This window comes from Pararge aegeria, chromosome 5 (genome assembly GCF_905163445.1).
Source record: "Pararge aegeria chromosome 5, ilParAegt1.1, whole genome shotgun sequence".
In the NCBI taxonomy this organism is placed as follows: Eukaryota; Metazoa; Arthropoda; class Insecta; order Lepidoptera; family Nymphalidae; genus Pararge; species Pararge aegeria.
Genome location: NC_053184.1, coordinates 11,204,187 through 11,218,660, shown reverse-complemented (window position 1 = coordinate 11,218,660; position 14,474 = coordinate 11,204,187). Strand labels below are relative to the sequence as shown.

The window sequence follows — 14,474 nt, the reverse complement described above, 5'->3', positions numbered from 1 at the left end:
TACTTCTGATTTTTATTTTTCAAACGCTCGGCCAAAAGCCCTAGCTGAAGAATTGTAGGCAAATTTAAGCTTAAATTCAAAGTGACTTACATCCAACAATCATTCATTGTAAAGTCAACATCTGAGGATGCTCCGGTTTCGGAGCGAAACGTGCGTAGAGGGTACTTTGCTGAAGATCTGTTTGGCGTGGAGTATAATGATTGAAGAAATTATAAATTACACCATACAGATTCTCCTGCTTTTCGCGGAGTATAGCAAATTAAGCTTAATTTTCATAATATATCATGGATTTCCGCAAAGTAACGCCTGCTTCTATCCAATATTCTACCCAATACGACTAACATCCAATTTACTCTAATGTTCAATTAATTCGATACTCTAAAACGACTCCTCGATTGCGAGTGAGCAAATCTGGTACTAAACCTATTGTATACGAATTACCCAATATGCTATTGTAGTCTTGGATGTATGGCTCCGATTTACTTGCTTTCTGACGCGTCACATCACGACGAGCTAGGATTACTCTTATGCGAATCCGGCTATACGATTGGCATTAATCGGTGGTGGTTTGAATGCCCGACAGTGGTATGAAGTAGGAATGGAATCGGCGATCGGATGTCGATGTATTTCTGTAGAGTCAAAGCCTTAAAATAAACATAGTATACAGAGATACCTTTGATTTCATGGTAAATACTGACAATACAGCGTCGTTATAATGTACCTTTACTCAGTGCCTGATTAATATCAGGGGCCGTAGCAAATTCTTTAAAAGAGCCCTCGATCTGCTATGGGTTCTTAAGTAAAAAGTAGTAAAAATACAATTCAATACTCAATACGTATCTTAAACACAATACGTATTTGCTATCTATACGTTACAATTTTTTGGGTAATTAATAGTATAGTAAATTACTATAGACCATGTCTGTGTGCGTGGGCGTGTGCGTGTGTGTGTGTGTGCGTGTATGTCAGTCAGTCAGTCAGCCAGAGATGAGTGGTATTAAATATTCGGGGGCTACTCTTGCTACGTGGTTAATCCGGCACTGCCTATATCATAACATGTTGAAAAGTGGACGTATAATCAACAGCCAGTCACGCGTATTGCTTGTGAAGTTAAAGGAATACTTTGAACAAACGAACACTTTACAATACATAATAATATCAATCAAGTACTGATACAAACTTGAATTGATTTATCGTGAGTATCGAGTCCCGAGTCTTATGGTTCCATAACTAGTTACGTCGCGATGACAAATGTCAAAACGGGCCTATTACATTTTTACGACTATAGTTGCTATAATATGGGTCCCTTCCTACTGACGCCAGTAAGGTTCCTTTCCTCACCCTGCAGTTGTCGTAATTTCTCTGTTTAGAGGGATTCGTCCTTCTTTACTTCGGTGAATCGACTGTGCCGACTCCACGGAGACTCAATTCAATAAAAGTTTTATAGTTATAATTGACGCACCAATCAGATAGATCCCCATCATGGTAAATGGAAAATAATACTTTGCAGGCCATGAAAGAGACGGGTTCTTCAAAATGTCGCCCTGTTTCCATCACCCTTAGGCGTCATGTGCCTGGAATTCAAAGGCAACCACGAGTTTCTAACCGCAATAGTGCATGATGGCACATATAAGCATGGCTGGACCGGACGAGCTTTGCCATAAAAAGCTATAATACTACTAATATCTAGTTGCAAGATTGGTAAAAGTGAAATTAAATATCTTTAGGTGATATCTACAACAAAAACTATTTAATTTTTGATTTAAAAGTAAAACATTAAAATAATAAAGTATTTTATTTATTAATTTGTTAATACGTTTTAAAATTAAGGCATCTTCGACCTAGCTAAACTAAAATACATTAAACATACTTCCCTTAAGTGATGTTTCCGCTAGCAATACTAAAATACCATCAGATTTGTATTGTCGCATACAATGTTTTAAAAAGAAAGCACTGGGGCAATTTCAACTTTGCGTCAGTTTTATAAACTACAAATTATAAATATTTGTTACACCACATTAAAAATAGAATGCAAATGCAAACAGTGTAAAGAAGCATAGGAAACGTAATAAATCAAATTATAGTTAAAAGTGTGTAAAAGAAAAGCCACGTTCAGAAAATGCACCTTATTCTTTAAAAATCTAAGAGACTTTGTGACCAGCAGCTTTCGTTCAAAATACTTAATGAGTATGAAACAACACTTTATATTTTGCTCATGTAACTAAGATGATGAACGTAACCATTTATTGGTACTTTGTATTTTTAGCTTTTCTTAATTTTTCGGCATTCATGAATGCAGTATAACCCGTATTACTATATATATAGTTTTATTATATATAGTTATATCATATATAAGGTATTCATGATAGATGACTAAAGGATCTTTGTTCGATTAAACCTTAGTGCTTGGGTTCCAATCAATACTTTACTAAATATTTAGTAAACTAAACGTTGTTTATGTTTAGTCTGCTAGTGTTTCTTATATATTATAAGGACCCATTTTATTTTTATTCAATATCAATAAACACACAACAGAGTGCCTAGTTTGAGTTTAGAGCCTACATTGACTTATTCGGTCGCGTTAAAGTTAAATACGATTTACACGGTATCGAAGGAGCGCCATCTAGTTACATTTCTGAGAAACATTATTACTAGATGGCGCTGTTTTAGATACAACTTTTTTATGTGACTTTTTTTACTACATTAATATATTTGACAAATTAATAGATAATTAGCGAACAAAACTGGAAAACCTTATCGTATAAACAGAACCACACTTAGTTATATGGTATAGAGAATCCAGACTGTCACTAAATGGTGCTCTTTCGAATTTATTTAAATCATAGTAAACATTCACGCAGTCGGTTAAGTAAAGGTATAAAATCTTACACATGACACTTGATGATGGGGACTTGGTCATTGTCCGTACAGTGTTAAAGACTGCGATTTTTCCAGAGAGTTGGATTTCTGATACACACATTTCATGAAAGTTGTTTAAGACAGAGTTAAAGCGCCTTTTTTTTATTAATTAGCATGGGCGACGATCTGGTCCACGTCTACGAGGAGCAGCCTTGAGGATGTTGTCAACGCGTAGGATGACTTCGGCGGCTTCCGCAGCCGACACCAACACTTGGCGTTTAACGACGTAAGACTCTGTGATGCCGAGGGTCTTCATATCACCGACACACCCATTCTCCATATCTGAAGGAAAGGAATAAACGTCATGATGACGTCGCTAGGGATCATCGCCAACATCATTGTATACAAATTGCTCGATTATATACAATCATTCCCCATTCCCATAGTAGTAGTGGGCTTGCAATGGGTTATTATGATTATACAATCACTATCCTCTGTAGTATACAATAATATTATGTGCTTTTTATTTTATTGTTCTTTTTTATTTTTCAGGAATCTCCAATTACAGTTGAATTATAACTATTCAACACCTCATTCACTCTTTTGTGTGGTGTTTCGTGTGCAATAAAATAATATATATTATACTTAATCCAATCATACATCTTAAGCTGTAAATTCCGCACGACTTAAGATTTTAGCCACACTTCTCCAATGCGAGTTGAAGGCAAGCAGGCAAGTGAGAAGGCTTTATTAAGTGATTGCTTATTTTAATTGATTTCTGCCGCCCATGAATATCCAAAAATTTTAAGTTAACGAATTTACTGTAAATTAAAAATCTCTTTACCAGCCCCGAGTCAGGTTTTTGGGTCGGTTATTATCACTGATTATGTATATCGTTATTGCCCACCAGAATTTAATCTATGCTCTAAAATCTCTTCTTTAAGGATTATGGAAACTGCTTACCGAGTCCCATAGTGCTCTCTCCCTGGGCATGTTGCGCACGAAGCCTGGCAATCAAATCGGCGCTGTCATAGCCAGCGTTGTCCGCGACTGCTGAGGGTAGTCTGCGAAGGGCCACAGCGAAAGCCTCTGCCGCGGCGGCTTCTTTACCGGCTGTTCGCGCGGCAACTTTGGATACTGCATCCGCCATCAGCATTTCACTTGCACCTAGTAAGAATCGATATAAACATTTGATTTTATTGAAATTGAGGGAGGGTACAAGCCTTTCGAGATCGCCTTCTAGCCAGTGGCGTGCACTTCGTACAATCACAAAAGAACTGCCTACGCTAAAATTGATATATAACTTGTATAAAAGAAGGATTTTAGGCGTTTTTGGCACTTTTCTCACTGTATGCATACCCTGGTAAGGAGGCCAGTGCACGCCACTGCTTCTATTAAAATTTGATTAAGGGTATACTTCTCGCTGATGTTCTTTTAGTACTCTTTTACTATTATTTTAGAGAATCTTTTATGCTACTTTTTCATTGGGCCAGGTTTTATATGGGAGGTGTGATGAGTGTGCGCCGAAGATAAGGCGCAGTATACGCTAGAACAGAATGTCCTAAATGGGCATAACCACAAAGCAATTGTGGACATCTATGGCCGGCCAAGACCTCTCCCTGCCAGCAGTGCTAGTATAGACAGGAAAATTGTCCCCTGGACAGGGGATATAATTAACATCCCACCTGCTAAAGCACGGGAACATGGAATAGGATAAATTTACCTCCGTTTTTATTACACATATATTACTTTAATATTATTCATTCCATTCGTGCGCCAGTGCTCAGAGAGTTAATGTGTGAACTTTACTGTACTGTGGGAGAAGATAATTTTTTATCCTTTCCCTGGGGAAATAATTGTCTCCTGCCCATGCCAGACGTGAAGGCTGATGAAGAATGAAGAAGGGCAGTTTTAGGTCTTAGGAGGCGACAGTCTCCTTAACCAATTATGTGTGGCGAAAACTATAACCAGATTGGCATCCAATCCATCGCAGAAGTGTTGTCTGCCACCTTGAGAAGTACTTCCGGGCCATGGAGACGAAAAATGTGGTCATTCAGAGTTATGTCCTCGAGTTGGAAGGCGCCTTTGATTGGACTCGAAGACCCCGAGTATGCTAAAGCGTTCCTGTAATCCAGCTACCAGGCGAAGAGTTGGAACACCGTGGAGTTTTAGGCGGTAGAAGTTTGCCTTAAACTTTCAGATTCCCTGAGGCGAAAAGGTATCCATGAAATTTTCTTTGGTCTTATAATATCGCACTATCCCCGCACTGCTTTCATCATTTCGCGGTTATCTTGTACTAAACGAACCAATAGAAACCTAGTCTCAGGTTTTGGATGAATGAATGCTGGTTACACTACATTCATCCACTAGTACATCAGGACCATCTATTGTGGAAGCCATTGCGGAAGCAACGGTCATGTCAAAACATGTTGATAGTTGATAGATGGAACACAGCTGTAACTAACTGTTCATGGCAATTTACTTGTAACTCTCAGCTATACTGACCCTAGTTTTACTTAGGAGAAATAGATGAGCAACTCATTTCCAAATATCAAATTCAAATAACTTACCTCCACCATAGATGACCTTGGGCTCTCTCACAGTAGCAGCGAGTACACACAAGGCATCGTGCAAGGACCGCTCTGCTTCGTCAATAACTTGCTGCGTGGCGCCTCGGATGACGATCGTGCACGCAGACCCTAGCTCCACTCCAGAGAAACGAATGAGACATTCATCCCCAATTAGCACCTGAAAATTAAAAAATAATTATAGAAGTGGATACTGGAATACTAACTTTTCTGTTATAATTTTGATGTAGGCATAATAAGCAAAAATAGGTATTCAGAAAAAGCCAGAAATACAGAGTCAGGTTGTTGAAAAAAATAAGATTTCAATTTTTAATTAACAAATACCATATTTTCTTAATTTAAAATATCTAGAAACTTTATGCATTAGGCAAATATTATTATAAACCTTCGAATATGTGCCCTGAATTAATTCAACTACAAAATTTCAGTTGATTTTGTAATTGATATGCAGTATAATGACTATTAAATTTAGTATTTAGAATTTAATAGTAGAAATTACTTACTTGTTCAATAAGTTTGCAATGACCAAGTTTAACTCTATCGGGAGAGTCAAATGTGGATACAATTTCACCACCAGTTACCAGTGCTAAACGTTCGATTCCATCGAAATCGGCATGTTCAATAGCCATGACACCAGCATCCGCAAATAACTGCTCGGGGTAGTTGTAGATGAGCTGCCTATATGACATTTCAAACTTTTTAATAAGAACACAGGGTGTGACATAGAATAAGAGATAAACTTTATTGTTTTTAAAACTAAATAAATATGAATTTACTAATATAAGCACTCATTCGACAGTCAGCAGATGCTGATAATTCTGCTTCCTAAAGTATTGGAAACGATTAGGTATTATCTCTTGAGATTTTTACTCTCTCCAAAAACCCTTATAAGATTCTAAAATAAGATTGTAATCTAGAATAAGGTTGCATTTAGGCTGGGTTTATTCTAACATTCTTAATCTTTGATAGAATTAGGATGTATAAACAATGAAGCTCAATTTGCTATTCTGTGCAACAATTATATTCTATGTGATAAAGTACTGTGTTTAGAAATATAATATTACTCTCCAAGGGTGCAGAGTAAGAAAACCAAGGGGCGTACCTTATTAGATTACTGCTGCACTGTCTAGATGTTGGCATTTAAAAACTTTACCTTTCAACTACTGTATCCCTTTTTTACTATTATAAAAGTATGCTCAAATGTGTGAAAACTCACCTATTAATAAATACATTGCATTTGTGTGCTAGGATTTTGTTAACTTTGTCCTTCATCTTTTCTTTTTCAGCAACTTCAAGCTCTGCTATTTTAGCCATAGAATCCACTTTGATAGTTGAGCCAAACACTTTAATTTTGTCTGTGTCCATAGGAGTATTCGCTATGAGAATGTTCGCATTTTCCAATCTCTTAGGTTGATGTACTCCAACCTTAAAAACAAGATAAACCCTTAGACAAACCGAGATAAGTCATATGTAGCTATAAGTGACGGTTCTCATTACTTCGATTTAGTTATCGAGAAGTGGAGATAATCTAGTGGTTAACTTAGCCTCTTCATGGTAACAGAGTTTGATCCAAGGCTTCACACACCTCTTAAACTTAAAGCAATTAAAATATATGACGGCCGACTGGCGCAGTGGGCAGCGACCCTGCTTTCTGAGTCCAAGGCCGTGGGTTCGATTCCCACAACTGGAAAATGTTTGTGTGATGAGCATTAAGTGTTTTTCAGTGTCTGGGTGTTTATATGTATTTTCTAAATATTTATGTATATATAATTCATAAAAGTATTCATCAGTCATCTTAGTACCCATAACACAAGCTACGCTTACTTTGGGGCTAGATGGCGATGTGTGTATTGTCGTAGTATATTTATATTTATTTTATATCACTTGCTTTAACAGTGAGAGAAAACATTGTGAGGAAATCTGCATGCCTCAACAATGTTTTGAAAGATGTGTAAAGCCTACCAAGCCACACTTGGCCAGCAAGGTGCATTCAAATAACTGCTAAATCAGTAGTAGCAGATAGGAAACCAACAAATATTTTCTTTACAAAGTTCATACTAATTAAAATCAAAAAGAAGTCTTTAGTATGTGGTATATTGTTTGAACTACTTTTTACTCATAGTAAATCAATTATTTATATCAGACAACAATTAAATAAATTATACCTTTTTGTTTAACAGGAATCCCTCATCCAGGAATGATTCTTCCAACAAACCACCAGAAATTTTGATTATCTGTATTGCTTTAAGATTCCCTGAACCTTTTAATCTGAGAACTGCATCCACAGCTAGCTTGGTGAAATGTCTGAAATATTGAATCAGTTGAATCACTTGCTACATCTGTGTATTAGAATGTGATGAGTTTTGCTTTTGGAAGTGAAAACAAAAAGCTATAAATAAGCTGGTTATACTACACTGGTTATATTTATAATAAAGGTCCTTTGTGGCCTAGGTCCTAAATAGTCAGTAGGACATTGATCCATCCAACCTCAATTTGGGATTTGTCATTCCATTAAAAATATTTCTATATTAAGCGAAGACCAAAAAAAATATAGTTCAATGGGTATATACCACAATCATATTTTGGATTTGTTGATATTTTTATTATTTTCCGAGTACCGTTGTGACCACCATCCATGCAACTGGGTTGAGATATCGACAAATCTAAAATATTATCGTGGTGTGTACCCGTTGAACAATATTTAAGAAATGTTGATTATACACGAAAATCTTAGTTTAATATCTTGGATTTGTTGATATTTTTATTATTTTCCGAGTCCCGTAGTGACCACCATCCATGCAACTGGGTTGAGATATCGACAAATCCAAAATATTATCGTGGTATGTACCCGTTGAACAATATTTAAGAAATGTTGATTATACACGAAAATCTTAGTTTAAAATCTTTGACCAAAAAAAAATAGAATACAGATTGTTTCCTTTTTATTTTTACAAAAAACATAAAAATTAAAATCTATAAACTGTGATACAGAAACTTTATGTATTGCTGTAACATCACTTAGAATGGGTGTAAAATGCAACATATTTTGTGGATTATTAATTTACAAAGTTTTGAAGTTCAGAATAGACAGAAAAAAAACAAAGCTAAGCACAAACATTTGCCATTTTTTTTTTTTTTTTTTTATACAGAGAAAATGCCTGACGCATACCACTCCGTTGGGTAAACGGAGTAGTTATGTGGGACTTGCACCCACTAAAAACTCTGTGTGTCCCTCGATAGCCCTATAAGTGAGAGCACGGGGTTCACTTGCGTATTCACCGCACTCTCGCCAAGGTTTTGACCCCCCAGTGCGTGGCGGGTCCTATCATCACTGGCCTGATCGCTGCCAAATCCTCCAGAGAGGCGTACACTACACGGCACGCCACCTTCTTAGGCCTGTCATTATTTGGGTGGCAAACTTCCCCTTTAATTCGCCACCCGCGCGCCTACAACTCATGGAGGCCAGAGGTCATTGGTTGCTCTCCGGCGCCCGGTTCGTCTCTTGCGAGAGGGGAGTGTTGATGTTCTTTCTCTGTCTCGCTCCGCCTCCTCGCAAAAAGAGGTAGCAGTATTCCACGCTGACTCGCTCCGTAATATAGTTTGAACTATAGTTGGAAGCGAAAGGTCACCAGCTGCCGTATTTTCGAGGGCACGACGCTGCCCTGCCCAAGCTGGACACACCTCTAAGGTGTGCTGCGCCGTGTCCTCGAGGCAGTCATCGCAATGGTGGCAACCGGGCGATTTCTCCCGACCTATGCGACACAAATACTTACCAAAGCAACCGTGTCCGGTTAGTATCTGCGTCAGCCGGAATGATAGGGCACCATGGTGGCGCCCTAGCCAATCCTCCATAACGGGCCTTATCGCCGCTATAGTGGCATGCCCTGCGCTGGGATTTTCCAGGCGTCCCTTCCATTCCGCCATTAGGATCTGACGGAGCTCGAAACGACGCTGAGTGTATACCCGCAGCATCGGTTCCTCGCCCCCTTCTTCGCGCCTCCATTTTCCACTGATGTATTGAGGCGAGGACAAACATTTGCCATAATGATAGATGAAGAATAGAAGATGCAGCAAGTGTTTTATTTTATGTTATACTTACTCTTTATGGTTTGATAGAATTTTTGAACTCAGAGTTGTACGAGCAATATTTTCCAAGTCAACCCTGAATGCATCTTCATTCATGTTCTTCTGGTGATCAAAGCTAGCATTTGCAAGAGCCTGTTTGGCAGCATCAACAGAAATCCTCCATCCTGCTATAATTGTCTGAGGGTGAAGCTTTTGCTCTACCAACTTTTCTGCCTCTCTGAGTAACTCAGCAGCTGTATATAGTGAAAAGATAATAAACATAAAAATCATGTACAATTTTTATCAACAAAATATATTGGAAGTCAGTTGAGATCTATATAACCATTTAAAGTTACTAAAAGCATAAATTATCTTACCCAATACTGTAACTGAAGTAGTGCCATCACCAACTTCTTCATCTTGGACCTTAGACATATCAACCAAGATCTTAGCAGCTGGGTTGTCAATACCAATGGATTTCAGAATAGTAGCACCATCATTTGTGACCTCAACCTAAAAGAGTACCAACTTATAGACATATCAACCAAGATCTTAGCAGCTGGGTTGTCAATACCAATGAATTTCAGAATAGTAGCACCATTGTTTGTGACCTCAAGCTATAAGATTACAAACTAATGGTTCACAACAAAACCTGCAGTATAATCCAATAATTTCTTTGTTACCAAATCTCAAACCTAAACTAATTTGACAGATCTAAAGTGCTCTTTGTCCACAAAGAGAGCAAATAGATAGCACAATTTGTGTAAAGAACATGAATGTTTTTCAGTATTTGGGTGTTTATTTGTATATTATAAGTATTTATGTGTATTATATTCATAACAAAATATTAATCAACTATCTTAGCACCCATAACACAAGGTACGCTTACTTTGGGGTAGATGGTAATGTGTATATTGGCGCAGTATATTTATTTTAAGCCCATATCCACAATCACAGTAGTAGAGCTTTTTGTGACATTTAGTCCAGGTATGTATGCTTGCTGCCATGCTTATTTCTGCCACTAAGCATCATCGATGCAATTCTGTGTTCCCTGTCTGAAGGGTGTAGGTGCTTCAGGTTAATGGACAAAGGGGAGCACTTTGCAGAAGATGTTCCTTGCATGCCCTGCCGTGTTAGTCCGTTTATAGGCGATGGTTTTTCATTTACCATCAGGTGGGCCATCTGCTTGGTCCATCAATTATTATTATAAACAAAAATAACGGTTCCCAAATCACACGGTAGGGTGGTTATAAGCCTCAACCAAGTCCTCCCACTAGAGCAGACACGAGAAAATTCAAATAGGTTACTACTTCACTTAAATTATTAAAGGACAATAGATAATTTATAATACTAAAACAAACCTGTCCAGAATTTCTGCCCATAGAAACTAATATTTTGTCCATGCCTTTCGGCCCAAGGGTGCTTTTCACAAGATCACCAATAGCAATGGCTCCAATGAAACTGGACATCCGAGCAATCTCGGCCTTTTCTTCTTCTGCCTCATTCTTTAAAATTCTGGTGGGGTTGAGTGAAACCTGTAAGTAAAATAGCGATAAATTGCAAATAAGTGCACATGTGCGGCTCCCACAAGTTCCATGGACAAAAATTGAATTAAAATTAATACTTTAGATAAAAATAAAGGACTAATTTAACATTTTCTACGTCACTTACCATGTTTAGATGCACTGAAAAGTATCTTTATACTTAATCTATCGATGAGAAATAAATAACCAAACTTGAAATTCTTAGTTTTTTTATTTTCTGCTCGGCAGTTCGGCACAAAGCAGTTCAACCTCTTCGCGTTGAGTTCTCCAATCGGCCAATCGAATCATGCATTACAGGGCACAGATTAAAACCGTACACTACAGAGTACAAATATGTCTAAGAACAATGAATATAGATAAAATCGGGACTAATATAGCAATTAGTTTCATTATTGTATAATCTTTTTACCTTGAAAACCTGCCAAAAAGAGACACATAAACAATATTTTTTTGGCACACCTAATAGCCAAAAAAAGAAAAAGAAGAAGAAGACAATAATTTTCTTTTGTCACAAAGCTCGAACTTTTTGCTAAATGGCGATGTGGGTATTGTCATAGTATATTTATTTATTGATTTAATTCCCTAATTTAAATTCTTAATGTACATTCAATGTAAATATATACCTATTAGATCCGGCCTCTTATAGTTACAACATATTCACCGTATTATAGTTTGAACTCTAAAAAATGAATGATGATAAAATGTTCGGTAATATTTAAAATCATTTTGTAACTTCAGAGTAGAAGCATTATAAATTAATTGTATTAGTGACTGTGATTTGCCTGATTATTTTTTTTATTATTGTGTTAGTATATTTGAATTTAGTATACTTGCTAGCTAGCCTAGTGCTACACGGAACTATTGACAAGCGGCCTCTTAGTTTAGCTCACGTGATTCAGGTATCTGTGTTTTAGTACGTATACCCTTTCCATATTCTCTTATCTCTGTGGTCGTATTGTCAATGCGTCAATCTTCGGTCATCGCCATTTTTGTTTGTGATTGTACGTTAATTTGTCAAACAATTTTTTTTATCAATCCGTCTGTGTTTCCTAATCGCTACCTCTATATTTTTATATAGTTAAATAATTAAAAGGATTTACAATAAACCAGAAAAATGGAGAATCCAAGTGGAACTCAAGGAACAAGGGTAAGCGATAAGCGTTTAGCCCAGACACAGGCGAAGGTGGATGAAGTTGTTGGAATTATGCGTGTCAATGTCGAGAAAGTTTTGGAGAGGGACCAGAAATTGTCCGAATTGGACAACAGAGCGGATGCCTTACAGCATGGGGCGGCACAGTTTGAACAGCAGGCTGGTAAACTTAAAAGAAAGTATTGGTGGCAAAACTTAAAAATGATGTTAATTATTGGTGCTGTAGGAGCGATCCTACTTATCATTATCATCGTTTGGGCGACGTCCGGTAGCGGCAGCGGCAGTTCTGCACCAGCTCCAACAACAACAACTATAGCACCAGCTGCCAATGAGCCAGCAGGTCGATAATTCTCCAAAATTGAAATATCAGCTACCACATGATTCATACGAAATACTGACACTTGACTGATTTTAAATGAAACTATAATTTTTTACCTTCAGAGTTGAGGCATGTTAACAAATTCATATATATATATTTTCTTGTAACTGTTTAAGAATTGTTTACAAAATCTCTAAAATTTAATTATACAGTGAGACCAGTGCTTTATGTCTTTGAGCTATATTATACACAACTATTTTTGTAAGGCAATATTATAAATATAATAATACAGTGGCCAACTGATACTAATACAGGTAAATTTTACAATTACTAGCTTCTTAGTCTACTGCTGAAACATAAAAATAGAGGTCTCTGACTTGACACTACCTAATTATTATTATGTATGGGCCTACAGTTTATTCATTGTAACATGGTTAGGTTTCTGTATATATGCCCGTTATTCTCTCACACACTAGACAAAGAGTAAAAGGAGTTAGCTTTTCAGTGTAAGTGTTTGAGATATGTACATATGAAGTCACTTGCACCATGCTACTATAAAAATACTTTATATCCCTTTCTTACGAGAGAAACAAGGCCTGTGTCAAGGAATAAGACATCATTAAGACATGATGTTATCATCTTTGGAGGGATATATTTTTATTTGAAAAAGTGTTACAATAATTCTCAGTTTATCACTGAACTTTTTATTATTACTTTGTGATTTTCACAATATTGTTTTTGGATGTATTTATATGGTACCCTTGCAATACTGTATGCTTGGACAAAATTAGATCTGTAATGTGCAAAATAAAGTGAGTCAACATGGCAACAGCAATTTGGTTAGGTGTGGATCTCCACCCTATGCCTGTGGTAGGCTAGATCAACTTTGTTTATTTGCTGGTATTCTCAATGTGTATACAAAGTAGTTAACTCACTATATTTTCATTACAAAAGAGACTCAGTCAATTTAAAAAAAAAAGAGACTTACATTGTTGCTGCCAAAGTTCTGTGCTAGGCCTTTGGGCTCTTAATTTGACAATAAATGTCATAAGTAAAACACATTGAGCTTTATGCACTTTAGCATGAGTAATTAACTTTCATTTAACTGTGAAATTATAAAACTAAGTGACCTAAAACATTGTCTGAGATATTTTGAAGATGTTATTTATTATTCATATGAATTAGCCATAAAACTTATTATATTCTACACTATTACAATATTACAGCGAAGGGTATTTCTGTATAACTATATACATACTTAGTTATTTGTTTTAAAAAATATGTATCATCAAATGATCAATGTTGCTTATGTATGTTGCCTATATATAAATTCCATTTACTAAGCACAAATTGTATAAATAACTGTAGCACAAATTAGGGTGATTACTTCTTTTAGTTTGTAATAAATTTATTCTAACATTGTGTCTAAGACCATTGTTCTTTAAATTACCTAGAGTTGGGCATATAATAATATTTTATTATTCTTTTTAGTTCTGCACTTAGACAAATCCATCAGGAGTCTAAGTCTCTAAGAAATTTTGATTTTAGATACACAAAATCCAATAATTTTGTTTCTCGATATAAAAATTGACGTACAAGTTGACATTTTTTTTTCACAAACTGTGGTAAACAGTTTAATATTCCAGTATTATCATATCAAATGCAATGGAGAACTAGAGCCCAGTTGGGGTTGCTCTCACTCAAATCAAGCTAAATGTATTGTCAGTTTTAATTTTGAAGATTCAAGGTTTTGTAGTTGAGGTTTTGTTTAAAGTATTTAATTTTGCTAATACAACCTAATAGTTAAGAAATGATGGTCTTAACTCAAATATTACGTTTTTGTTTAATTAATTTTTTGCATTTCTTATTTGTTTTCCAATGGGACCAACAATTCTGTTTAATGTACAAGGTGTAAGGTCCTTCATTTTCTAATAGTGTCTTCATAGTTA

The 14,474-nt window shown here is 36.4% G+C and overlaps 2 protein-coding genes across 2 annotated transcripts; one reads left to right on the top strand and one right to left on the bottom strand.

Annotated features, from left to right (window-relative positions):
* Nucleotides 1-1,776: 1,776 nt before the first annotated feature.
* On the bottom strand, nt 1,777-11,336 carry LOC120623753 (T-complex protein 1 subunit beta). Its single transcript, XM_039889960.1, has 10 exons — nt 11,184-11,336; nt 10,874-11,047; nt 9,890-10,025; nt 9,547-9,766; nt 7,613-7,751; nt 6,664-6,872; nt 5,951-6,125; nt 5,430-5,607; nt 3,823-4,026; nt 1,777-3,201 (listed from the first exon to the last, which is right to left on the bottom strand). The coding sequence occupies exons 1-10, from the start codon at nt 11,184-11,186 to the stop codon at nt 3,029-3,031; spliced, it is 1,611 nt and encodes a 536-aa protein (XP_039745894.1). The 5' UTR covers nt 11,187-11,336; the 3' UTR covers nt 1,777-3,028.
* An 834-nt stretch (nt 11,337-12,170) lies between these two features.
* On the top strand, nt 12,171-12,554 carry LOC120623939 (synaptobrevin-1-like). Its single transcript, XM_039890231.1, has one exon. The coding sequence runs from the start codon at nt 12,171-12,173 to the stop codon at nt 12,552-12,554; it is 384 nt and encodes a 127-aa protein (XP_039746165.1).
* The last annotated feature ends 1,920 nt before the right edge of the window (nt 12,555-14,474 follow it).

What these genes read in the sequence shown, in the direction of transcription:
- LOC120623753 (XM_039889960.1), bottom strand. An exon ending in ATTCTATCAAACCATAAAGA is followed by an intron (nt 7,752 to 9,546) that starts GTAAGTATAACA and finishes TCAATATTTCAG; the next exon opens with ACATTTCACCAAGCTAGCTG. An exon ending in CAAGGTCATCTATGGTGGAG is followed by an intron (nt 4,027 to 5,429) that starts GTAAGTTATTTG and finishes GATTCTTACTAG; the next exon opens with GTGCAAGTGAAATGCTGATG.
- LOC120623939 (XM_039890231.1), top strand. Translation starts at nt 12,171, where the DNA reads ATGGAGAATCCAAGTGGAACTCAAGGAACAAGGGTAAGCGATAAGCGT.